The sequence below is a fragment of the Talpa occidentalis genome, unplaced genomic scaffold, assembly GCF_014898055.3.
Source record: "Talpa occidentalis isolate TD23 unplaced genomic scaffold, MPIMG_talOcc4v2.1 talOcc4.4, whole genome shotgun sequence".
In the NCBI taxonomy this organism is placed as follows: domain Eukaryota; kingdom Metazoa; phylum Chordata; class Mammalia; order Eulipotyphla; family Talpidae; genus Talpa; species Talpa occidentalis.
Window position 1 is genome coordinate 42,290,788 of NW_023604295.1, and position 27,482 is coordinate 42,318,269.

The 27,482-nt window shown below is 34.6% G+C and overlaps 1 protein-coding gene across 8 annotated transcripts in view; it reads left to right on the forward strand.

The window, feature by feature from the left end:
* ZNF148 (zinc finger protein 148) overlaps nt 1-27,482 on the forward strand; it is a 126,695-nt gene that overhangs the window by 40,433 nt on the left and 58,780 nt on the right. For 7 of the 8 annotated variants that reach the window (XM_037525399.2, XM_054700499.1, XM_037525398.2 and 4 more), the window contains 2 exons: nt 1,951-2,017; nt 12,056-12,404. In XM_037525399.2, the coding sequence (XP_037381296.1) occupies nt 1,983-2,017; nt 12,056-12,404 (384 nt within the window). In that variant the 5' untranslated portion in view covers nt 1,951-1,982. The remainder of the gene's footprint in view (nt 1-1,950; nt 2,018-12,055; nt 12,405-27,482) is intronic. The other variant, XM_037525402.2, reaches the window with a different exon arrangement.

The window sequence follows — 27,482 nt, forward strand, 5'->3', positions numbered from 1 at the left end:
TCTTGAGAAAGTATGGAGGCTCTCCATGATATCATCATCAATCCGTGGAATCATCATGACCTAGACATCTTTGTCTTGCTCTGTTATTTTTAATATATGGCTTCTATCATGTGATCCAAGGTGGTTAGAATCATGCATGCCTGCAGAAAAACAGAAATGGGAGGAACATTTTCCTTTCCTTTAAGGGTAATTGTGTATATTCTGTTTGTATCCCAGTGATTATATTTTTGTCATATGACCATAACCAGTTGCAAGAGAGACTGGGCAATAAATCTTAGTAGTTTGTTACTGGGTAATAAGGAGAGAACATATACTGTGGGGTGGGGGCAGTTAGTATATTAAGTTTGTGTCCGATTTACTTTACATTTGTTGAGTTTGTCAATGTAATTTTTATTGTCTGAATCATATTTTCTCTTGACCTGGGAGAATACTTGGAAATTAGCTTTTTCAGATTCTGAGACAGTTCTAGTTTTGTGGCCAGTAATGTTGGTTCATTGATTAGACACTGCTGGTCTTGATATTATAAAATGCAATAAAGATTTATAAGTTAAAATTGACTTGAGGTAATTCCTTATTGTGTTTCTCTGCCTTTAGGTTGAAATGAGAGTTCTAACTTTTTTGAAATTGAAGTATAAGATTTGTCTAACATTTTAGACTGTAAAACAAGGTAGTGGGGGCATTGGGTAGGTAGATCTTTTAACTGTGCATAAAGCTAAATGATCTGTAACTGGTCCCTTCTAATTGCAAGAAATTTATTATTCTGAATGCTTAGTTATGATCAGAACAACTTATTTCAAGGACACTGTATGCCTTTTAAAGACAGTATTCTTAACTTTCAGACAAATATTTCATTGTATATCTTAGAGTTCTTGTCCTGTTCTAAGTAATGTATTTTGAAACAATTATCAAATACTGTACATTTCTATTATAGAATTTATTAAAGGGTTAGGAAAAGTTGTCAATTTTCTCCTATAGTTTATGTCAACATATATTTATATATTGGTACCCTTTGTTTTTTGCTTTCCTTGAATTTACATGGAAAATATCAAATATACAAAAGAGGATAGAATACGGAGAATAGCACAGTAAATCCCAAAGAACCAATAACCCTACTTCAAAAATTTGCAGCTATTGCCACTCTTACCTGATTTACGTGCTGCTTCCACTCTTCACTACTCCACGCTTACTCTTACATTGTTTTGAAGAAAACATGAATTCATCCCTAAGTATTTATGTATATATATTTAAGATGTTATTGAATTATTTTAACAAAAATCACAAAATAATAATAGCTCTGTAATTTCAGTGTTCATTTTTCCAGTTGTTGCATAAACTTCATTATTTTTTCTTCATGTTTAAAATTAAAATATAAATAAGTCCCACACAGTGACATTGGTTAAATGACCCTTAACTTTCCTTTTATATTACAGGTTCAGATTCCTTCTCCCAATTTTTTCCCTTGCAATCTATTGTTAAACTTCCTCGTTTGTTCTGTACAGTTTCGCAAAGTCTGGATTTTGCTGATTACATTCCTGTGGTTTTTTATCTTGCACATTCCATGTATTTCTTGAAAATTGGTAGTTGGATTTAAGGGAGTAGTAGATTTAGTTTAGAAATTTTGGGCAAAACTTATTAAAAAATAGTGGTTTGAGGGCCTCCCCTGGTGGCGCAGCGGTTGAGTGCTGGGTTGCGAGGCTGCCCACAGCCTCTGCAGCGCCAGTTCGATCCCCGGCCACTGGTGAGGGTCCCACCAAAAAAAAAAAAAAAAAAAGTGGTTTGAGCTCTAATGTCTGGTTATTCTTATTTTTGTGAGATTAGCAGCTCTTCATGCTCAGTTTCTAGATTAATTCATTAACAAATGGCTGTGAAAAAGTTATTTTAAAACTAACTTTTGTCATTTATAGCCTTCGATGTTTCTCTAAGGAGAATTATTCTGTTATTTGTTTACAGGAGGTACAATTAGTATAGGGGAGTCAGCTTATATGCCAAGTCCTTTGATTTATCAGTTTTCAAAACGGTAAGTTAGTTTATTGATACCCACTAAAAATGACCTTATTTTCTTTCTTGGTATCACAGTTAACTGTTATGTTTAAACATATTTGGTCTTTTCAGTAGATTTCAGTGGTGATAATGGTTCTTATTATTGAAAGGGTCCCAATTTGGACCAGGGAAAACTGAAAATTGCCTTTGAGTCCTTTAGCAAGAGCACTAGTCCTTTGTTGTCTGGCATAACAAGTGCCTCTACCAGATTTTAAGTCTTTGTGCTACAATTAGCCACTACTCTGGAAGAACTCTTGATTTTTGTGGAAAATGATGTTTGGAAAACCTAATCTATACATTAGTGATGCCCATTGTTTCTAGCTCATTACCATTTCTGGAACTAATCTGTGGACAGAACAAGGGAAGCTTGAATATATGTTTTTAGATGAAATTGTGAAAAATAATGTTAATTTCAGTTAAAATATGCCCTATAGAATTCTTATGTAATTTCTTCTTTTTTACATCCAATTCTCCCTCAGGAATCTTGGCACTCTGGGAATAATTTGAATTTGGATATTACATATTTATTTGGTTTATCCCATATTACATGTACTATTTTCTCATGTCATTGCTCCCATCAGTCGTATGACAGTTGATCATTAATTTGTTCTTATGATATATATCCCTCTAGAGATGATTTGTCAAATTGATCTGTTTTAAACTCATTTGGAATAGTTGCTTTCTATGTGGTTATATTCCTTTTTGATAGCATTTTTTGAGACTAATGGCAATTTTGATAAATTTGAATACTTACATGTAGTAGACTTAAGAGTAGTACTGTTATAAGACATTTTTGGCATTGAAGGCAATGAATGCATCTTCAGTTTGTTGTAGTTCACAAGGAGTGTTTGTACCAGCAAAGGAAGAGCATTTAACTAATATTTAAAAAGTAGAATGTTACTGTCTTAAATAGTTAACATTTCTGTTCTGGAAGGAGTCTTGCTTTTTATATAGTACATATTAAAAATAACTAAGGTTTTTAATGCTACTTTATAGTGTACATGAAAGTTTGTTTTAAGACGAAATTTTTATATTCCTTTTGTTATACAAGATTATAGAAAATTGGTAGTTTCCAAGTATTTTGAATATTAATGTTTGAGTTTTATGCATTGGCATAAAATTTTGTGGATAAAACAATTAGGTCCTACAGAATGTAGGTTTCTGTTTTGCTTGAACCTAAACGTTTTAAACCTTTTTTTCCCCTTTTTATGGTAAATTATGGCTGTTATTGAAAACAGTTTGAGTTGCCATAGTGTATGTTTTATGATTATTTGGTATGCAGAATATGTATACATTCTGCTTTATATGAAGTGGGCTCAGGCTTATAAAGATGCCTGTTAACTTTGACTTAAATATTTGTTATTTTCCTGTAGTAAAAAAGGATAGCAAATTTTTCTTTTCAGTTGTCATATTGTATAAAACAATTGGTCTTACCTTATAAATTGTCATATTAAACATCTGCAGTTGCTAGCACTAATCAGAAGTGCCATTTTGTCTAGTTGCCACTATTGTAAATGCTGCTCCTATTAAGATGTTTTGAAATAGTAGCAATTTAAAAGTTATAAGGGGAATAGTGTATAAGATATGCTTTATATATGCAAAATGGTGATTGAGCAAAGGTGTGTCTCAAGAGGTCTCTGAATGTAGAATATACGTAGAGAAGAAGTAGATTTTGTTTCTAAATTTAAGATGAAATTTTTTCTTACATCATAACTATACTTTTGAAGGATGGGAGAGAAAATAAACCTTAGGATTGACCAATGACAGATTGTTAAATCTATATTGATCATAGTTTTGATTTTAGGCCTCTTGTTTTATCTAACCAATTGAACTTCAGGCTGATTGATATTTATGTTTCTAATACTGATGTTTTTAAGCTTCATGGGATAGAGATGTTAATATCCAAATTAATGTAACTGGCATCCTCTGGACAACAGGAAGTTTGCAGAAAAATGCTTTGGATTAGAGTATTTTGTGAAATCTTGATTTTTAAAAAATCGGTTTTAAAGTCGGGTCCTTTGAGTACTTTTGCCTACAAGCAGAGTTTCTTTATAGACTGACTAGGTTGTGGTACAAGTCAGGCTAATATTGATTTAGGAGAATATTTTGAATTGGAAATTATTCTTTTCACAAAAAAGACAATGATGTTCCTAAACTTGCCTAGTAAAATATGTTCTGAGCCATAATATATAATTGAAGCTCTACATTATTTAATAAAAATTGATGGATAATATTATAGCCAAACTCAATAAATAAAACAGAAAAACAGTATCTTGAAGTGAGAAATGTTTTTATGCTTGAATGCAGATTTAATTAAAGGTGATAAAATTGCAGATGAACATTCACGTACATTCTGAAGGGAGAACAGATTCTTTTAAGAATTTTAGAGGTTTGTGGCATAAGTTGTCAAATCTATATGCACTCCATAACTTACAGTTATGCCTTTAACACTACTCCTACATTTATAAGTCATATTTAGAATTTTCTTTTAATTTCCAAGTGAAAATGGAAGAAACAGAGTGGAAAAGAGATGTTACTGAAAGTATCTTGACAAAGGTTTGAAGAAAGAATGGAAGGATTATGAGGTTGTATGTAAACCTATTGGGAAAAAAAATAAGAAGAAATTCACTGAGGTTTGACTAGTAGATGGGAAAACATGAAATACAGAAAATTTCCTTTTCCTCTCGAAGGTAATGGAGGATTCTGTGTCACAAAATTTTCTCATGGTAGCTATAAAGTGGGAGTAGCCAGAGTATGATTGCTTTCACAAGCTAAGTAGTGGTGGCAGAGTGACCTTGGAGTAGGTAGGTAAGAAAAAACTGACTTCAGTGAATTCTAAATGTGTACAGAACCTTTTCAAGTCAGGAGGTAGTAAGGTATGGTAAAAAGTGCATGAAACCAGGTAAACCTGTTTTGAAATCGCAGTTTACTTCCTAGCTGTGTGACTTTGGATGAACTCCAATTTCTTCATCTGTTGAATGGAGATAATACTGTTACTGTCTTGAGGGTTATTGTAAATATTAAGAGATAGATATGTATGTATGTATGTATATATGTAAGTAAGTAAAAATGTTTCTGCCACTGTCTGTAACACACCTTCAGTTGTCCTTCTGTTATAGGGCAGCCCCAATACAAAACGGTTTGCCTGACTGTGGGTCCTCACCCGTGTGCTTAAAAGGACTTATCAATGCTCTACTGCAGGCACACACGAAAGGTTAATAAAAGGTTTATTTACAAGGGAAGGGCAAATGAGGAAATGTACAACTCAGGGAGAAAAGTGGGAGACAAAGTTTTAAATGCATCCTACCCGATTCGCCGATCTGGAATCCCAAATGGCGCTCTGAGAGCTGGCCGCAAGCCAGGAGCCATGAAGCCAGGAGGCGAGCAACAGAGCGATGAGCGAGCCTCCAAGGCCCACGTGTTTGGTTTTTTTTATACCCAACCTGGCTGCTTAACTCCACCCTCAGGTCCCTGCCACCTTCCCTTTGGTGGTGACAGGATTTGTCTTTCCCAATGTCCTGATTGATGGCTTTGTTCTGGAGTGGGGGTGGAGTCCACAAAGCCTGTATGGGATTAGCTCAGAACATCCTTTCCCCCTAACACTTCCTCTGCAGGTTAGGATTATCTTGGAACTTTATAATACACTCTCAAGTCTTAATACATTTGGGAATATGTTTTCCTCATTAATTACATTGGCCTTCCATGCAAAAACCTCAAAAAGCATTTTTAGTGTCTTCTATAGTTGATTTAAATGTTTCTGTTAACGTTGTCCATTGAAAACAAGCTGAAACCATCTGCTCAGTTAAGAAATAATTGTTGCTAATGCTTATATTAAAAGACCATGTGTTTACTTCCTTATTAAAAGTCCTGCTCAAAAGCTGATTTACTGTTTCAACTTACAGATCTATAAAGCTTAATTTCTAATTGTTTTCTCACAGTTGATTAGAAGCAGTAAAATAGAAGGTGACAAGAAGAGTCAGCTGACTCACTTAGAGGACAGGAGAACAATGGCTGATAATTTATATTCCTTTTGAGTACAGCATTGCTGTTCAGGTTGAATGAGTAGGGGTTACCTAATCAGTTATAGTTGGGATTGCTTTCACAATTGAACCAATATTTTTCAGTAGAAAAGAAGTGAGGGAATTGAATGGAGCATGAAGCTGTATTGTATTGTTGCCCCCTGAATGTCCCTGTTGCTGTACCTTCTAGCTTTTTTGGCAGGATAGAGATGAAGGAAGACTAAACATGGATAAGAATGATGCAGAGTTTAAAGTAATGTGTTAAAGGGAAATTTAGGAGAAATTGGCCTGAGCTGGGCTCCTTCCTTTCTTTCTCTTACCTGCTCTATTCTAGTTTTTAGCAACCACTGTTCTGAGTAACTTGAATTGCAAAAGGAGTGCCACCTGACCTTTAGCTGAAGTAGCCCTTGGACATCATTGTTTATCCTGTTTTGGCTCTTAACAGTTCTGCCCTTTTAACCTTTTGTCGGCTGCTCAAGGTTTACAAAATAATGGATCTTCATAAGGAGTTGAGAATGGCTTATTATTCTACTTAGTCCTCTTTTTCCCAGTTGGATAAAGACTTCTAGAAACTCAAATTAATTTTTTTTCCAGAATAGTCTTTTTATGTAAGTGGTATAATTTAAAAATGCATTATTTCTTCCTCTATTCTAATCCCTGAATTTCCATTGATTGTCTAGATATTTGGATCAAAAAAGCTAGTTCACTTTTTAAGGGTTTAGCAGGAAGAAACATTTAACTACTCATACCCTAGCATTGATTGCATCAGTTTCCTTTCATTAGACTTGTGTGATCCACCTTGAAAATATTAAAACTAGAGAAGAGAAATAGCCTGTGTTAACTTTTGAGCCTTTCCTTGTCTTCAAATGGTTTTTGAATGTGCTGTGAAGCACATGAGAGCTTTGATTGAGAACACAAAAGTTAGAAGGGGAAAAGGTATAGATGATAAGTACTATTAAGAGAGCCTTAAGAACAATTTAAAAATGTGCTTTCCTTTATCATTTTTCTTGGTATAGCTTCATCCTTTTCCCTTTTATCACAGACTTGATGAAATTAACTTTTTGTCTGAGAGTCTTGTTTCATTTTTTGGTCCAGTTTATTCTGCCCAGACACTAGTTGAGGTGTATGGTTTACTTTGTCTTTAAGGCACATTTGAAAATAAGTCTTTTAAAGTGAGTACATAAAGAGGAAGAAAAAATAAGACCTAGAGTTAGTCTTAATAACTACTACCCCTGTTGTAAGATTAAAAAAAAAAAAAGGAAAATACTTAAGCCTGTAATAAAAAGGCATACTGTAAAAAAGTAGAAGTTCTTTGGTTTTCCAAAGTCCACTACTAAATTTCTTTCTGAGGGGGCGGAGGAGGGGGACGGCCTCTACGGAATAACTTGATTAGAGATATTTATCCTTTAAAAAGTTTCATGGGAAGGATCTTGTATGTATTGTCTCCTTAATTTTTTTTTTTTTTACTTAATATATCTTTTCATCTGGTATGTATAGGTACAGCTACCTTTTTCCTTTAATGGCTGAATGTATTCCATTGTATGGTTAAGTCGTAATTTATGTGCTTTCTGTAAGTGTTGCTTGGGTTGTTTATAGTCTTTTCCCATTAAAGGGTTACACCAGATATCCTTGTACATATCTCATATCTGGTTAATTTTTATAAATAAGTCCATAGGATTGTGTATATCTTAGCAGTGAGGTTGCTGGGTCAAGAGTACATGCAGGGCCTCCCAGGTGGCGCAGCGGTTGAGCGCTGGGTTGCGAGGCTGCCCGCGGCCTCTGCGGCGCCGGTTCGATCCCCGGCTGCTCCCCGGCCACCGGAGGAGGGTCCCACATGGCGCGCAGACCTCTCCTGCCGCCCGCTGCTCCCCTCAGCAGTGTACTTCGGTCCTTCTGCCTGCTCTGCTCCCCGCTCTGGCTCTGGTGAATTCTCTCGCCCTCCTGGCTTCTGACTGTACCCAGTGCATGTATAAACCAAAACAAACAAACAAACAAACAAACAAATAGATAAATAAGACATGCCTCTAGAAAATTAAAAAAAAAAAAAAAAAGAGTACATGCAGTTTTTATTTTGATAGATCTTCTAAGGCTCACTTTAAAGTCTAGTCAGAGCAGTATCCAGTGATACTGAGATCTGTGTTGATAATTTAGTATTTTCTGGTATTTCAGGGAAATTGTCTTATAGTTTCTAGGCTAGCCAATTTAACTTGAAAAGTATGATTTAATTTGGGGTCACAGGAAAAAGAAACCATATGTATAAAAGGAAGAGAGAGAAGTTTCTTTTTCTGTGCAAATGGCCTACTTTAAAAAAAATTTAGAAACGTTGTTTGTCTTCCATTTACAGTATCTCCACTTTACTTTCCATTTACAGCCTCTTTATTGAGGTGTGCTTTCTTCCTCTTCCAAGTTCCATACTCTGGCACTTTAGAATGCAATTCTGCCATTTACCCCAAACTATTTGCTGTCCCTTGATTTCCTCAATACTTGTTTCAACTTAATGTTAGGGATAAGTGTAGCAAAAACTGTATTTTTGTTTGAATATGTACATCATAGAGTAACACTATTATAGGAACATTTTTAGATAGTATATGTGTATTAGCATATATTAATTCTTTTTTTTTAATAGAGGCATGTTTTATTTATTTGTTTGTTTGTTTGTTTTGTTTACACATGCACTGGGTACAGTCAGAAGCGCGGGAGGGTGAGAGAATTCACCAGAGCCAGAGCAGGGAGCAGAGCAGGCAGAAGGACCGAAGTACACTGCTGAGGGAGCAGCGGGCGGCAGGAGAGGTCTGCACGCCATGTGGGACCCTCCTCAGGTGGCCGGGGAGCAGTCGGGGATCGAACCGGCGCTGCAGAGGCTGCGGGCAGCTTCGCAACCCAGCACTCAACCGCTGCGCCACCTGGGAGGCCCATCATATATTAATTCTTTTTTAAAGATTTATTTATTTATGCATGCATGAGTTGGGGTACAGGCCAGAGATGTGGGGGTGAGGGAGGATTCACCAGAGACAGAGTGGGGAACAGAACAGGCAGATTGACAGAAGTACACTGCTGAGGGGAGCAGTGGGTGAGTCAGGAGAGGTCTGCTGTGCCATGTGGGTTGCTCCCTGTCTGGCCGGGGATTGAACTTGTGCTGCAGAGGCTGCGGACAGTTTCATAGGTTGCGTCTTAACCCCTTGCGCCACCAGGGAGGCTTGGATATACTAAATTTTAAAGAATTGATAAGGTGTGTGATCAAAAACGTCAGAGTTGGGGACCACTGTTTCAAGAAGATGTAGACCTTGTGTTAGATTAATAAATCATCTTCAACTTTGGTAATTTTTTTAAAAATACAAAGTACTTTTGTAGTTCAGTTTTCTTGATTGGTCTTTTAATAACATCTACATTTCCCATATTCCTTAAAAGTTCCCAAGTTATAAAAAAATAACAACATGGCAATAGCAACTGCAACAGCTACAGGGAATTGCAATAAAGGGTGACTTTGTGTGTATATAATTCCCTTTTGAGTCAGGGGCTTTCCAAATTGTTTGAGAAAATAGTAAATAGTTTAGAAGAATGCAAATGATTTGATAAGGATTTCCAAAGGAAAGGTCAGAATAAGCAAATTTTAGCCCTACAACACTTTTCACTTAGTTGTAGAATAGTTTATTTAAGAAATGTGATTAAATGGACTGAAGAAAATGGTTATTTGGTGATGTATTTAAAAACATTTTAGTTTCAGGTTTGCTACTTTAAAGATTTATGTAAGTGAAATCAGATTTCTGCCTTTTGTATTGTAAGTATTCAAGATGGTATTTCTGGTACCAGGGAGACAAGACTGGCAAATGTGAATTCTGGTTTTTACTTTTTCTTTGTTTCTTTCTTTTTTAATAGCTGTTCACTTACATAAAGATTTTTCTCTTGATGATAACCTTGTTAAATGAAAGCATATTTAGATTTCAATAGTATAATTGTATTCACCTGTTTGTACTCACCTGTTTACTGCTGAAAGAAAGCTATGATCAAAGTAGTAACCATTACTTGATTGATTCAGGAAAAGAGGTCACTAAACTGAAGCATAGGGAATGCATTTACTAATTGTGAGCCTTTCAGGTTGGGCGAGTAGGGTATATATATTTATTTCATACATTCTGATAATAAAAGTTGATTTTTAAAAAACTGTACAGTGCTTTGAACTTCTTTAATGTGAAGTTTCTTTTGATGTCATGACTATTGCATTAGTTGCTACAGTATCACAATAGAATATGAGTATACAGCAACCAAAGTTGGAAGGGCAGATAAAAAATATTGACTTATTTATAATAATGGAGAAAAAAATACTGTGATTACTTGTGTCCAGTTCTTAATGTCTTACCACCGATTAAATTAATAATGGGCAACAATTTAAGACTATATTTGTAATGAAATATTGTATTTCATTTTAACAAGTTTAAAAACATAAAATCTTACTACAGAAAGTTTCAGAATGAAGATAAATACGATTTTAAAAAAATTTTAGTTTTGTGTATAAGAACTGGGGTGTAGGCCAGAGGTGCTGGGGGTAAGAGTATTCACCAGAGACAGAGTGGGGAGCACAGCAGGCGGAGTTACTGAAATACACTGTGGAGGGGAGCAGTGGGTGAGATAGGGGAGGTCTGCTGCACCATGTGTCTCACTGTGTGTGAGATAGGAGAGGTCTGCTGCACCCCAGCTCTCTGTCTGGGGATCAAACTCTGGCAGTTGGTTCAGACTTAACCCCTACAGGAAGACCTCCTAAGTATGATAATGTTAACATTGTTAACTTTTTAAGCAAACCTATAACTTATTTTTATATATATATATATACACACATGCTTTTCCCTTAATATATTGGGATATTTCCCCAGATTTTCAACTATTAAGAATATTTTATGGCTATATGGACTTTTTTTTTAATCTTTCAAGAGTCTAACTTTATTGAAGTATAATAACTGATAGGAATATGCACATAGGTCACAGGTGTATATCTTGAAATTTTACAAAGTGAACCTTTAAAATTTTACAAATTTTACCTATGCAGCCAGCATTCAATTCAAGAGAAAATATCACCAGCTCCCAGACACCTGTTTTTTCTTCCTCTTAATAACAGCCCCATCATCACCCAATGGTAGCCATTATTCTGATGTTATTTTTAAGAAAAACTCTATTGAGATATAAGTTAAATACAATAAAATTCATCCATTTTAAGTGTACAATTTAGTAATTTTTAGTTTACCAATAGTTGTGCATCACTATATTATGTATGAATGAATGAATATGTGAAAGTATATTTTTAACTAGTGCCTTCTGTTGATTACATAGTATATTTCCAGTTTTTGTTACTGTGAATAATACTAGTGATTTTCCATGTACAGCTTTGTATGCGTTTTTTATTTCATTAATACACGTCTCTGAAAGTTCAATCACTGGTTCAAAGAATATGTGCATTTTTATGACTTTTAGCTCTTATGTCAAAATATCATTGAAAATGGTTGAACTCATTTATAATCACATACTCACTAGGAGAGTGTATTTTTACTGTTGTTTTTTAACCATTTCAACCTTGGATGTAGTTACAAGAGTTTATTACCAGTTTGGTGGATGAAATCTGACACCTGTTTTAATATTTACTTCTTTGATTACTGCTGTGACTATTATTTTTTATATTTAGTGACTACTAAATTTCCTTTATGATTTGCCTGACCATTTATTTCTTTAACGCATGCATTTTATTTTTTACATTACGACACATATTAAAGGGTATGGATCTTTAGACTTTTTCTCCAATTTATGCAGACTCATTTTTCATAATGACATAGATTAGAACTTTTTGCCTAATTATCAATAAAATGTGTTGGTAATTTTAAAATGAGACAATACTAAATTATATGAGTTAAATTTTTATTATGTGTATCTTTCATAATTTGAAATACAAAAGTCAAGGAGACATATAAAACTAATTTATTATGCTTTGTTGCCAAACTTGGTCTTTCTAGGCAGTTATACTTAAGCATGAACATTGACGACAAACTGGAAGGATTATTTCTTAAATGTGGCGGCATAGACGAAATGCAGTCTTCCAGGGCAATGGTTGTAATGGGTGGAGTGTCTGGCCAGTCTACCGTGTCTGGGGAACTGCAGGAGTCAGTACTTCAAGATCGGAGTATGCCTCACCAGGAGATCCTTGCTGCAGATGAAGTGTTACAAGAAAGTGAAATGAGACAACAGGATATGATACCACATGATGAACTCATGGTCCATGAGGAGACAGTGAAAAATGATGAAGAGCAAATGGAAACGCATGAAAGACTTCCTCAAGGACTGCAGTATGCACTTAATGTCCCTGTAAGTAATTCCTTTATAAGATACTAAATTTATAGTGGGAAATGCAATTAATTTTGTGTTAAACAATGCTAGAAATCATAGAAGAAATCCCAGAATGCTTTTAAAGACTAGTTTAAATGGGTATTCTTAAATAGATATACCAAATATTGACAGTTACTATATTTGAAAAAGAAAACTAAGTTTTTACACAAAATATGTTTTAGAGAATTATCTTTTTCAGGATGACATTTCTACAAGGATTACTGTGTATTCAATTTTAAGTGCTTAATTTAAAAAAAAATAACTTTTATACTTCTGGACATCTCCTTGAAGAGTGGAAAGAGTCAGTCTTGGGTATAACTAGGAAAAGATTTTAACACTCAAGGATTTTTCCTCCAAATTCTGTAACTCCTCCCAATTTTTTCATTATCTTTTTGCCATATATCAGCCCTATAATCGTACCTATTTACTGGACACATTGTGATTTGGTTCATCACCTAAAGTATTTCTTTTGTGGACACTGTTAACCATTTATTTATTTATTTATTTATTTATTTATTAAAAAGAGTTATTTATTTATACATACATACATACGTACATACATACATACAAGCACTGGGTACAGTCAGAAGCGCGGGAGGGTGAGAGAATTCACCAGAGCCAGAGCAGGGAGCAGAGCAGGCAGAGTGACCGAAGTTCACTGCTGAGGGGAGCAGTGGGCGGCAGGAGAGGTCTGCGCGCCGTGCGGGATCCTCCTTCAGAGGCCGGGGAGCAGCTGGGGATTGAACCGGCGCTGCAGAGGCTGCGGGCAGCTTCGCAACCCAGCGCTCAACCGCTGCGCCACAGGGGAGGCCTGACACTGTTAACTTTTGCCTTCTTGGTTTTTTTTTTTCCTGATCTGATGACCAGCAAAAACTACAACCAAATTATAATCGTCTTCTTTTCTTTCTGTGATCTTAAACCCAGATCCCTTTTAGTACATCTAATATACTATACTTTCTCTTTTTTTTTTGCTTCAGTACCTTCGTATATTCTGCTACTATTAGTCCCCTCAGTCATACCCTTCTGTTTTTTAGGAAGTAGATAGTGCTTCATCATCCGCAGCCTGCCTTTTCTGTTCAGTCTAGGTTGTGTCTTGCTATGGGGATTTGTGATTACTTGTTTAATGACTGTATCTACCATAGATGGTAGGTTCTATGACAGTATGAATTTTGTCTCATTTTCACAGGTATTGGTACCTGGTGTGAATGGATAATTACATTCTGATATATGTGTTCATCAACTTTTACCTAGCCCATTCCAATAGGCTTTTCTGTTTTTAATCTGTTGATTGATTTGATGCATGATAATAATTGATTTTTGAATATTGAATCAGCCATGCCTACCTGGAATAAGTCCCAGTTGGTCATGGTGTATAATTCTTTTTATACATTGTTGGATTCAGTTTGCTAATATTTTGTTGATGGTTTCAGCATCTATGTTCACAAGAGAGATTAGTAGTTTTCTTTCTTCTAATATCTTTGTCTCATTTTGATATTAGAGTAATCCTAGAATGAATTAGGAGTATTCCCACTGCTTCTGTCTTCTGGAAGAGTTTGCAGAGAATTGGTATAGTTTCCTCCTTAAGTGTTTGGTAGAATTCACCAGTGAATCATCTTGTCTTATGCTTTCTCCCTTTTTTATGAAGGTTATTTATTGTTGATTTAAATTTCTTAATACACATAGGCCTATACAGATGGTCTGTTTTTTCTTGTGTGAGTTTTCACAGATGCGTATTTTAAGGAATTGGTTCATTTCATCCATGTTATCAAATTTGTGGGTATAGAGTTGTTCATGGTATTACTACATTATACATAATGTCCATGGAATCTGTAGTGATATCCTCACTTTCACTTCTGGTAGTAATTTGTATTTTCTTTTTCCTTAACATGGCTAGAGACTTAGCTCTTTTTTGTTTTTCGCCATCTTAATTTTTAAGCGTGCAGTTCAGTAATGCTAACTATATTCATGCTATACAACAGATCTCTACAACTATTTACTTGTGCAAAAGTGAAATTCTATACAATTGATTAGTTTCACATTTCTCTTTCCCTCAGTAGAGGCTTGTCTATTTTTTTGATGTTTCCAAAGAACCAGCTTTTGATTTTGTTGACTAAGTCTCTGTTCTAGTTTTCAATTTTATTTATTCATGCCATAATTTCTATCATTTCCCATTTTTCTGCTTATTTTGGATTTAATTTGCTTGCTCTTTTTTTTAGTTTCCTAAGGTAGGTTAGGTGATTGATTTAATCTTTCTTTTCTAACAGATGCACTCAATGTTATATAAATTTCTCTAAGCATTGCTTTCTCTCTGCATCCCATAAATTTTGATAAGTTGTATTTTTATTTATATTAGTTCATTGTATCCTTTAATTTCTCTTGAGAGTTCTTCTTTGACCTGTGTCTTAGTTTGAAATCTTCCAGCATTTGGGGATTTTCTAGCAATTTTTTTGTTCTGTTTTAATTCTGTTGTGGTTTGACAGCATGTATGATATTTCTTTCTTTTTTTTTTTTAAAGATTTATTTATTTATGCATACAAGAACTGGGGTACAGGCCAGAGGTTTGGGGGGGGTGAGAGAATTCACCGGAGACAGAGCAGGGAACAGAACAGGCAGACTGACTGAAATGCACGGCTGAGGGGAGCAGCAGGCAAGTCACTGTGCCATGTGAGTAGCTCCCTGGCTGGGGTTCAGACTTAAGCTACAGTGACTGCAGGTAGCGTCTTCATAGGTTGCGTCTTAACCCCTTGTACCACCAGGGAGGCCCTTACCTTTGCTTTCTTAATACCTGGGCTATACTAGGCAATTTAAATATTTTTTGAGTGAAAATACTTATTTGTTAAAATTGAGGAAGATTTTAAAGAGAAATGTGCTCAGTTCCTAAGTTTGTATATAGTTCAGCATTAACAACTGTATAAACTGGTGTAACCCACAGTCCATCAATTTATAGAATGTATTTGTAACGAAGTTTCTTTGCGATTCTTCCCAGTCAATTCCCTCCACAATTGTTCTGATTCCTGCCCCCTCCCCTATTATAGATTGGTGTTGTCTCTTGAGAATTTCATGTAAATGGCATGTGTAATTGATGAGAGTAGACATTGCCTTGTTCCCAAACTTAAGGGGTGCATTCAATCTTTCACCATTAAGAATTATTTTAGGGCCTCCTCTGGTGGCGCAGCGGTTGAGCGCTGGGCTGCAAAGCTGCCCTCAGCCTCTGCAGCGTCGGTTCGATCTCTGGCCACCAGCGAGGGTCCCACATGGCACGACAGACCTCTCCTGCGGCACCCGCTGTTCCCCTCAGCAGTGTGCTTTGGTCCTTCTGCCTGTTCTGCTCCCTGCTCTGACTCTGGTGAATTCTCTCACCTTCCAGCGCTTCTGACTGTACCCAGTGCTTGTATAAATAAATAAATTTTAAAAAAAAAAAAAAAGAATTATTTATCTGTAGATTTTTCATAAATGATCTTTATTGGGTTGAAGTCTTCTTTCTAGTTTACTGAGCTCTTTTGTTTAACTATGAATGAATGTATAATTTCATTAAGTGCCTTTTCAGCATCTGTAAGATGATCATATGAATTTTCTCCTCTTCTTATAGTGAATTACTTTGATGTTCAGATGTTGAACTGACCTTGTGTTCCTGAGATAAAAATCACACTTAGCCATGATATGTTATCCTTTTTTATATGTTGTGGGATTTAGTTTATTAATTTTTTATGAGTGATTATTAGTTTACATTTCTTGCAGTCATTTTTGTTTTAAGTATACTGGCCTCATAATAAAGGATTAGGAAGATTTCCTTTATTTTCTGAGTTTGTGTGAAATAGGTATTATTTCTGCCTTCCATATTTAATACACTTTATCAGTAAAGTTAATCTGGGCCTGAGTTTTCTTTGTGGGAAAGCTTTTAATTGCAAGTTTGTCTTTTAAAAAATATGTAAGGCCACTCAGATTTAAAATTGTTACCTTAATCAGTTTGGTAAATTGTATTTTTCAAGAGATTTGTCCATTTCTTCTTGTGTAATTGGTCAGAATTTTAATCTTATTCTTTTATTATCTAAACGATCATTTTTGGTTTTGGTAATTTGTTTTTTCCTTGATTTGTCTGGGTAAAGATTTGCAAATATTACTGGTCTCAAAGAATCTAGTTTTGTTTATTGATTTTCACTGTTGTACTTTTTGACTTCCATTTATCTTATTCTCTATTCCTCCTTCTTACTTTCATTTTTAATTTGCTTTTTTCTGTAGCTTGTAAAGTGGAAGGTAAGATGACTGTTTTAGACCTGTTTGTTTTAGCTGTAGGCATATGAAGCTCTGAACTCTATACTTCCTTTTTGATTTCTTTTTGAACCTTGAATTCGTTAGAACCGTTTTTGCTTAATTTATGAATATTTTGAAATTTTCTAGATATTATTTTTGTCATTGGTATTTAATTATTGTGGTCAGAGAATGTACCTTAAATGATTTCTGTTCTTTCAGATTTATTGAGACTTGTTTTAGGGCCCAACATATGATTTAGTTGTTAAATGTTCTAGAGTCATTTACGAAGAATATACATTGCTGACTTGGTTGGTGGGTTATTTTGTAAATGTTAACCAGGTGAAGTTGGCTAGCTTTGTTCTTCAGTTTTTATATGTCCTTACTGATCTACAGTCAACCCTTGAACAGCACAGGGTATAGGGACACTGACACCCACCTAGTCAAATCCATGTATGACTTTTGACTCCCCCCAAACTTTACTACTAAGTAGTTAACCATTGACCAGAAATCCTACTATAGCATAAAGTTGATTAACACATATTTTGTATGTTACAGGTATTATATACTATATTCTCACACTAATGTAAGCTAGAGAAAAGGAAATGTTAATCATAAGGAAGAGAAAATAATATTTTGCTACTATACTGTATTTAGCAATACTATCAAGATACAAGTGTATCTTGTCTGCTTAGAAGAAAATTTGAATATAAGTGGATATAAACAGTCAAACCCTTTGTTTAAGGGTCAGCTCTACTTGTTGTCTAGCAGTTCAAGTTTTTTGGGAAAAAGACAGTTTAAAATTATGTTGTTTTAATAGTTGTGTCTTTTTGGATTTTAGTCTTGGCTAGTTCGTACCTTTAAAATTTTATGGCCAGAACATAAAGATTACAGACCATCTGTTTTGTAAAATGTCTCTCAGTTTGTGCTTACCTGATTTTTTTTCAGTTTTAATGAGATTTCAGTTATTATCTTTGGCAGGGATGTTGTAGAAGTGATACTGTGTTCTTTACCCATTACATTCGTACAGGTGACACATGCTTTTTATTTGCTTCATTCGCTTTGACCAATTGAGTATGGTAGTGTCTACCAGGTTTTGCCACTATAGAGTTACCCTCATCCCTTATCACTTTTTGAGTTGTAGTTATTCATTTGTATCATTTTAGACTTAGTTTTATTTACAAGGTTTAAATCTATTACTATGATTATGTTAATGCTATTTGTTTAAGATGTAGCCAATCGGAGCCTCTTCAGGCTGGCCTCTGTCTTCTTTTGACATGTTTCATCAGTCTTCAAGTACTTCTTGCCTTCTGTCATGAGTTGTGCTGCTCACTGATAATAGGTATAGCTGCTTCTATTGGACAAAGTCAGAAAATGTGTTATGTATGTAATTAATATGCTTTCACATGTATAGCCACATATACATTTACATCTATAATTAGCTCCATATGGATTTATCAGTATTGAAATCTATGAGTTTGCACTTACACCTCTAATTGCAGTTCATTACCAAAGAATACATTTTAATTTTCTCCCTTCTGTATTTTATAACATCTCTCTTATATGAGAAACCTTGCTTTCCTTACCCTTAATGTATTTAATTAGACACTCCCTACCCCAACTCTCACCTTCCCTATATGTAGTTACTTTTCCTTTAGTGCCACCCATCTTCGCTTGTACATGCCTTCTTCACTCTTCCCAAGATCTTGTACTCCATGGCAGTACATTCCATCTCCTGTCCCTTGCTTGTGCTTTTACAACTTACACTGTATTTCATCACCTCATGGACCTCTCCTTATACTCTGCTGGTCTGTATATCCTTTCTTTGATTTGATCCTTGCCCCACTTAGCTTCTGACACACTGCTTCTTTAAGAATGTAACCCCTCTCTGTGCTACTTGGGCTCTGACACCTTCTGTTGAGCTGCCTTTCTCTGTGGAGAATCTTCTCTTATGCTCACCCTCCTTATACTCTGACAGCTTGCATTGGACAACCCTCCCATGAAGATGCCCTCTTCATCCTCTCTGGAATCTATTACTTTGTTTAGCTCCACCATGTGGCTTTAGGAGTGGATGGTTCATGGAGGGTAAGTGGATAGGAAAGTGAAGGGGCAAAATTATCCTTTTACTTTACATTAAACTTTTAATTTTGAAATTATATAATTTATTGGTAATTACAAAAATAGTACAGAGGTTCATGTGCCCTTCACCAAGTTTCCCTCAGTTGTTATATTTTGTATACATACTGTTCAAAATCTGGAAAATGCATTGCTGTAATATTTCCAGGGTTTGTATACTTTGTCACACATGTGGATATATGTAACCACTTCACAATCAAGATACAGAACTTATTCATCATAACAAAAAGCTCCTTAGTGCTACCCTTTTGTAATAACCCCTCTTCTCTTATCCTCCCACCAATCCTAACCTGGCTATTTCACCCCCAGTCTGCTTTCCTTCTTTATAATTTGTCATTTTGAGAATTCATATCAGTGGAATCATACAGTATATGACCCTTTGGGATTGACTTCTTTTACTTAATGTGGTGCCCTTGAGAGTCAGGCAAGTTGTATATTCCTTTTACTACAGAGTAGTATTCCATGGTGTGGATGTATCACAGTTTTTGAGGGACATTTTTATTGTTGGTTATTACAAATAAAGCTGCTGTGAACGTAGGTTAGGTGCATATAACCCCAGAATAAATATTCTAGCATACCCCTAGTTCCAGATACAGTCACTCCTAACATTTGGTATGTATAATTCTGTGCTTTTTTGATGTGCATATCATGCCATAAGATCATGTTGCTTTTTATCTACTCTTCATCTACCAGCATATTTTGAAGTTTTCTCAACTACTTTAATACTTTAGCTTGATAATCCACATTTACAGATAATCCATAGTTAAATCCTGTTACTCCTAGTAGATAATTTTGAGTCCATTCTGAGAATGACTAAATGAAAATTTGTCTCACACTGAATCTACTAAATGACTGAATTTAAGATTTCTGTAACATTTTGCTGTCTAGTAGAACATAACAAATATGAGCAATTCTGTCTCTTATGCACACCTGCAGATAAGACAGAGTGATGAGGGACAAGTACTAGAATCACGAGTATAGAATTTTGAATTAAAGAGATGACGTACTTCTAGAATAGTATGATCTAGGTCCCCAAAAGTGTGGAAATTTAATAACAGGTTTGTCCTTTCATCCTTTCTAAATTGAGTGCTTTAGAAATTGATATGATGATTTTTAATTTGTTCATTCACTTGAAAGTCACAGAACTTTTTTACATGTTAGCATTTTTTGTTAATTTAGAAAAGTTGAGTTTCTTTAAATTTTATCAATTTTGGTTTTATTGCTTATGTAAACTCCTTAATGTTTAGTTACATTTGAGGTAAAAGTTCTTCATTTGAGATAACTGCTAGTTTTCAGGATTTCTTTTGACCTTACTACTGTAAATAAGTCATTCAGCTCAGTGCACCCTCCATTTTCAACAGCAGTGTACATACTACAACTTTGGATGCTTATAGTTTACTTATTAGGGCTTTATTTTCTATACATTAGAGGTTTAAATTAAAATTAATATTTCAATTTCCTAGTCACATTTTAAGTACATAATATATGTGAATGGTGGCTTATGTATTGGACAATGTAGATAAAGAACATCTTCACTTTTGCAGAAAGTTTTATTGGATAGCACTGTGTTAGGAAAGCTGCTTAACTCAGAAACTAAGTTTATTTCAGAAATTTGAAAAGTAGTATTTGGTTTATCCACATCCATTTAAGAGGAATTGGGAAATCAATATGTTTTATGGTCTTTATTTTTCCAGTTTGATCAAAGCATATTGAAGACTAGAGACATATCTCTATTAACAAAATGAAGCAATTTGTAATTCATAATGATATTTGCTATACTTGTCTTCTGTAAAACTGTTGTATCACTTGAGCAAAAGGATTCTGTAAACTAGGAACTATTAAAACCATGTTCTAATCATATAATGATATAATGTAAATTAGCATTTCAGGTATTTTAATTCCTAAAAAAATATACTTTAGCATTCATGTAGTATTTTCCTTTAGTATGGATTTCTGCGCTATAAAACATAATTTGTAAAATTGAAGGCATAATTTTTCTCATTTCATATTTATGATTATCTTATTTAATGACCTAGGAATTTCAAAATATATTTGGCCATTGGTATAAGACCTCTGTTTTGCTTTTTAATTTATAAAATTCCTTGAATTCTACCATTAGTTTAAGAAAGACTATACAGATATTTTCTAAAATAGCTTTTGCTATAGTCAGTAAAAACGTGATGTGCTCATTCTAGGAATTTGAATATGTTCTTGTAATGGGTGACTTTTCCCTTCCTTTTAAAAAGAATTATTTTATCCATTTCAGTGATTTTAAGATAGTTCTATTTTTGCCACATGTTTTATACTCTGGTTTAATTGCAGAATTGGATTGCATTTATTGATAATAAATGATATTTTACACTCACCTGCAAGATGACAAGTGTGTTTTGCCTTTGTATTTATTTGCTCAAATAGTTGGTAGGATATGTTTCTTCTTCTTTTTTTGACTAACTCCCAACTTGTTATCCATTTATATTATGTATTTTTTCAGCAAGGTCATTTACTACTTATAGTCACTTATGACTTTGCATTTATTTCAAAGTTCATGTGAGGGATTCAGAAGTAGTTTTGTTATAGTCTTTGGATGTCGGTTCCTTGTCTTTTAGATGATTGCTTTGGCTTATATTGGGGCTATATGTTTTAATAAATGCTTTTTTATCCCCATTCAAGTACTCTTTTTTTTTTTTTTTAAACTCAGCATACTCTTTGCATAACAACTAACAGATGTATTAGTTGAACTCATTTTAAGGAGAATAGTTGGAAACATATCAGCTCTGTATTTTTTTTAAATAAGATTTTACTTACATGCTCTGTGACTCTTGGGAATTGTGGCCTATTTGTTAGGAATCAGCAGTTGAGCAGAAGGCATTGAGTGAGAAATTTTCCTTGATAGGTTTAGCCTGGTGAGGGTCATGTTGGTTATTACTTTTGCTTTCAGTTCATCTAGTAAGTGGATGAATGAAGATATCTCTTGTAGTAGATTGTATTAGGAAACTAACCTATTGATTAAATGGTTTATTTTCAGGATCCTCCCATGCTTCTTAAAGTTGTTAGACCCAACCTACTGTATTTTTCCCCCTTAGACAAACTGTTAATAGATGATATCTTTCTAGATAAGTCTTCTAACACTTTTCATACATTGCCTATCTTTGATTGATTTATTGATTGATATGGAGTAATGAGCCAGTGGTACTGAATCAAAGTTTTATTTTCTTACTTAGGTCAGTAATGCACAAATTAGAAATCATTATGGGAAAAGCAATGATTGGGCCACTCTAGCTAGATCAGTCTCAGAGATATCTACTTTGTGCTTTTTCTCCCCCACAATTATATGATATAGTTTATTATAAAAGGACTAAATAGTCATTGTAAAAAACCAAAATAGTACAGAAAAGAAAAAAATAAAAAGTTCCTAGTTTGCAACATTTGTCTACTCTAATTCCAGAGACATAACTCTTAATATTGATACTGTTCAGGAAATTTATAATTTATAAACAAACATAGAGTTTGTTTTTATGTGTCTCTATGTTTTGTGAATGTGACATATTTTGTGAAAATTTACATATTTTTACATAAAGTAGATAATACTGCTTTTGAAATTTGTGTCATTTGTTTAATAGTATATCTTGTAGAAATTTCCTTGTTATTGCATATGAAATTGACCTATTTATGTTAATGGCTGATTAAATGGTGTGCCCTATTGGTGGATATTCACATTAGTGCTAGATTTGTTTGGATTAAATAATGGTGAAAGGATTGTTTGTATTTGTGGATATAGACATAGCTATCTACGTGTATATATATATATACACACACACACAAACATGTTCCTTATAACCAGGTTTCTATACCTGCACATTTATACACTCTTTCTCTGGGTATATGTCTTTTTATTGAAATGTAACATTCATATTAAGGAAAGTACAGAAATTATGAGGTGAATTTCTTTAGAAGTGAACATACTTGTGTAACCACTGCCCAGATCAAGACATAGAACATTACCAGCATCCTCAAAGCCCTCCCCCTTTTCTCTCTTAGTCAAAACCCTCCTCTCATTCCTGAAGATAACCACTACCCTAATGCTATTGTCATAGTCTATTAGATTTTATCTAATTTTGAATCAGTATACATAGAATCATGTACTGTCAACACTAGTGTCTGATTCCTTTGTTTTCATGTTGTTCATAAGATAGATTCATGTTATTGCATGTAGCAGTTTATTCTCATTTCTGTATAGTTGTCGATTTTGTGAATATATAAAAATTTATTCGTTACATATAGTATAATAAAATTTTAGATTGTTTCTAGATGTTGGCAATTATGAAAAGTATTGCTGTGAATATTCTTGGATTTGTCTTTTTGATGCATCTATCTATATCTTCTATATACTTAGGATAGAACATGGTGAGTGTGTATATGTTCAGGTTTAGTGGAGACTTAGCAACATTTTTTTGACATGGTTTTGTTAATTGATATTAATTGCTCCATATCCTTCATAATTTTTTATTGTCAGTCCTTTTAACTGTTTTTGTTGTTTGGTAGTTAGTAGTGAAATGTGATTTTAGATTGCATTTCACTGATAACTAATGAAATACTGAGTATCTTTTCATGTTTTTTGGCAATTGGGATAAGGTGCGTGTTTATCTTGTACCCATTTTCCTGTTGGATTGTTTCTTTCTCTTGCAGATTTGTAATAGTTATTTATCCAGTTATTGAAGATATCTTTTTTACTCTGATTTGTCTTTTCACTATTTTGATAAACAAGTTAATAAAGTTCAGTTTATAAATAATTTCTTTTTCGTTAGTGTTTTGTGTATTGTGTTTAAGAATTCATTGTCTACCCTAAGATCATGAAGATACTTTGTTAACTTCCAGAAGCTTTTAGATTTTTTTCTCCCACTTTATCAGTACATTTGGAACTGATTTTTGCAGATGATGTGAGACAGGAATCAAGATTTATTTCATAGCTTTACTTTTACTCAACTTCAGAAATTTTTTTCAGTTTCATTTTGCTGGCTTACTGCTTCCATCCTTAGAACAACTCTGTACACTAAGGTAATGATAGATTTTTCTTTAATTAATATTGGGGATTTGTACTATAGACAGTGCTTAATATCTTTTAAAGATTATAAAATAATACACTGTGTTGAGAAAATGTAAACATTTTACAACTGAAGATAATTAAAATCAATGTATTAATCTCTAGGATAGTCCCTACTAACATTTTACTGGCATTTTAGTGTTTGCTTTTTGGTTTGTTTTTCTTTGTATGCATTTGTGTATTTGTATACAATTAGCTGTAGATGTATTTGTGTTTGTATAAAATTGTAAGATATGTTTTTGTGTTTATATATTTATCCCTTCACCTTAAACCATGGACATTTCACTATCACTAGTATTCAAAAGTCAGAATTCTAATGACAAAAAATGTATAAGCTTTCTTGTAGTTTATCACTATTTTTTGATATTAGACTATTTGCACTTTTTTTACTCTCATAAATAATATTGCAATGTTATATGTTGACATTCTCATATGCTATTTCTTCAGTACAATGTTCTCTCCCCTTATTGTGGGGGATACAGCCACACTTTGGAGATATTGCAGGTTTGGCTCTAGACTATTGCAATAATGTGAATATCTGTATATAGAGAGTCACATAATTTTTTGGGGGGGTTTCCTGTGCATATAAAGGTTAACTTTATAATGTAGTCTGTTAAGATTGCAATAACATTATGTCTAAAAAAGAGTATGTTCCTTAATTAAAAAATAATTGTTAAAAATGCTACCATCATCTGAGTCTTCAACAAGTTGTTGTCTTTTTTGCTGGTGGAGGATATTGTCTCAATATTGATGGCTGCTGACTGATCAGGGTGGTGGTTGTTGAAGGTTGATGGTGGGTGTGGCAATTTCTAAAAATAAGACAGCAGTGAAGTTTGCTCCATTGACCCTTTCACAAAAGGTTTCTCTGTAGAATGTGATGTAGTTTGGTAGTATTTTACCCACCGTAAAGCTTTTGTCAAAATTGTAGTGAGTCCTCTCAGGCCCTGTTGCTGCTTTATCAGTTAAGTTTATGTAATAATCTAAATTGCTTTAGTCATGTCAGGCTATGTTTACAGCATCTTCACCAGTGGTAGAGTCCCTCTCAAGAAACTAATTTCTTTGCTCATTCATAAGAATGAACCCTCCAATTTGTTCAGATTTTATCATGAGATTGTAGTAATTAATTAAGTACACCCTCAGGCTTCACTTCTAATTCTCTTACTGTTTCAACATCTGCAGTTAACTTCCTCCATTGATGTCTTAAATCCCTCAATTCAACCCATGAAGGTTGGAGTCACCTTCTTTTTAAACTCCTATTAATGTTGACATTTTGACTTTTTGTCATGAGTCATGAATGTTCTTAATGGCATTTAGAATGGTGACTCCTTTCCAGAAGGTTTCCAATTTACTTTGCCCAGATCCAGCAGAAGAATCATTATCTGCGGCAGCTTGAGCCTTATGAAATGTTCTTCTTCCTTTCTTTTTTCCAATTATGTTTATTGAGGTAATAATGGTTTACAACATTTGTTTTCGGTTCAGATCTCTACTTCTGTATGTTTTCACTCTATGCCCACCGCCAAAGCCCGAACAATCCTCCACCCTCCTCCATGGGCTCATTCCCAACCCCCTCTCCCCACCTCCTTCTGGTTGCTCCAGTTTTGCAGTCAGATGTCAAGGGTTTGTTATTGGTTTGATTTTGTCTTAGTTTTATTTGTCTATACCTTGCATATAAGTGAACCCATCTGGCATGTCTTTATTCTTCTGACTTAGGAAATGAGTATCTTAAATAGTAAGATTTGAAAGTTGAAGTGAGTCTTTGACCTGTGGGCTGCAAAATGAATGCTGTATTAGCAAGCATGGAAACATCATCAATCTCCTAGACATCATTAAGCTTTTGGGTGACCAGGTGCATTGTCAATGAATGGTAATAATTTGAAATGAATCTTATTTTTCTGAGTGGGTCTCAAGAGTGGGGCTTAAAATATTTAGTAAAAACACATTGTAAACAAATGTACTGTCATCTGGGCTTTGTTTTTCTGTTTATAGAACACAGGCAGTGTAGATTTAGCATAATTCTTGAGGGCCATAGGATTTTTGGAATAATAAATGAGCATTGACTTCTGTTTAAAACCACCAGCTGCTTTAGCCACTGACAGGAGTCAGCCTGTACTTTGAAGCTGATTTCTAAGTATGAAATCGATATTCTGTTGGTTGTTATAGCCATCTACAGCATTGATGTTAGCTAGATCTTGTAGTTAATTTGTTACATCTTCTAGATCAACACTTGTGGCTTCACCATGCACTTATATGTTATATAGATGACATCTTTCTTAAACCAACCCCTGCTAGCTTCACAATTTTCTTTTCTTTTTTTTTTTAATAATAAATTTTATTTTTATATTCCCCCATACAATTGCAAATGCCCCATTCTGACCCCAATCCCTCCCCTCCTGGCCCCCACCCCCCAAAAAGTGTCTTTGGTTCATAGTTTTTTGTTGATTTTGATTTTCGCTTTCTTATAGTTACTCATTTTCCTGGTCCCTTATTTAAGTTTTCTAGATTCCTGCTATGAGTGAGACCATCCGGTATTTTTCTTTTTCTTTTTGGCTTATTTCGCTGAGCATGATCCCTTCCAGCGCCATCCATGTTGCTGCAAATTGCATGTGTTTATCTTTTTTGAATGCTGAGTAATATTCCATGGTGTATATGTACCACATCTTCTTCATCCAGTCATCTATTTTTGGGCATTTGGGCTGTTTCCAAAGCTTAGCTATTGTAAATAGTGCTGCTATAAACATAGGGGTGCAGGTTCTCTTTGGAATTAATGTTTCTGTGTCCTTTGGGTAAATACCTAGGAGTGGAATTGCTGGATCATATGGAAGCTCTATGTTTAGTAGGTCCAGAAATCTCCACATAGCTCTCCATAGTGGTTGGACCAGTTTGCACTCCCACCAACAGTGTAAAAGAGTTCCTTTTTCTCCACAACCTCGCCAACATTTGTTGTTGTGCTAGCTTCACAATTTTCTTCTGCAGTTTCTTCATCTTTCTTAGCCTTAATAGAGTTGAAGAGAGTGAAGGACTCACTCTGGATTAGCTTTTGACTTGAGGAAATCTGGTAACTGGTTTGATATTCTGTCCAGATCACTGAAACTTTCTCCCTATAAGCGGTAAGGTATTCTTATCTGTATATTCACTAGTGTAGCATTTTAAATTTTCTTCAAAAACATTTCCTGGGCCTCTCCTGGTGGCGCAGCAGTTGAGCGCTGGGCTGCGCAGCAGTTGAGCGCTGGGCTGCGAAGCTGCCCTCAGCCTCTGAGTGTCGGTTCGATCCCCGGCCACCAGCGAGGGTCCCACATGGCGCGCAGACCTCTCCTGCAGATCTCTCCTGCCGCGGCAGCTGCTCCCCTCAGCAGTGTATTTCGTCGGTCTGGCTGTTCTGTTCCCCGCTCTGGCTCTGGTGAATTCTCTCACCCTCCTGTGCTTCTGACTGTGCCCAGTGCTTGTATAAATAAATAAATAAATCTTTAAAAAAAACTTTCCTTTTTCCTAATTGTTTTTGTTTTAAAAAATTTATTTTTTATACTAATTTTTTTATTTTTTACATCATTGTTCATTTTTAAACAATATTTGCT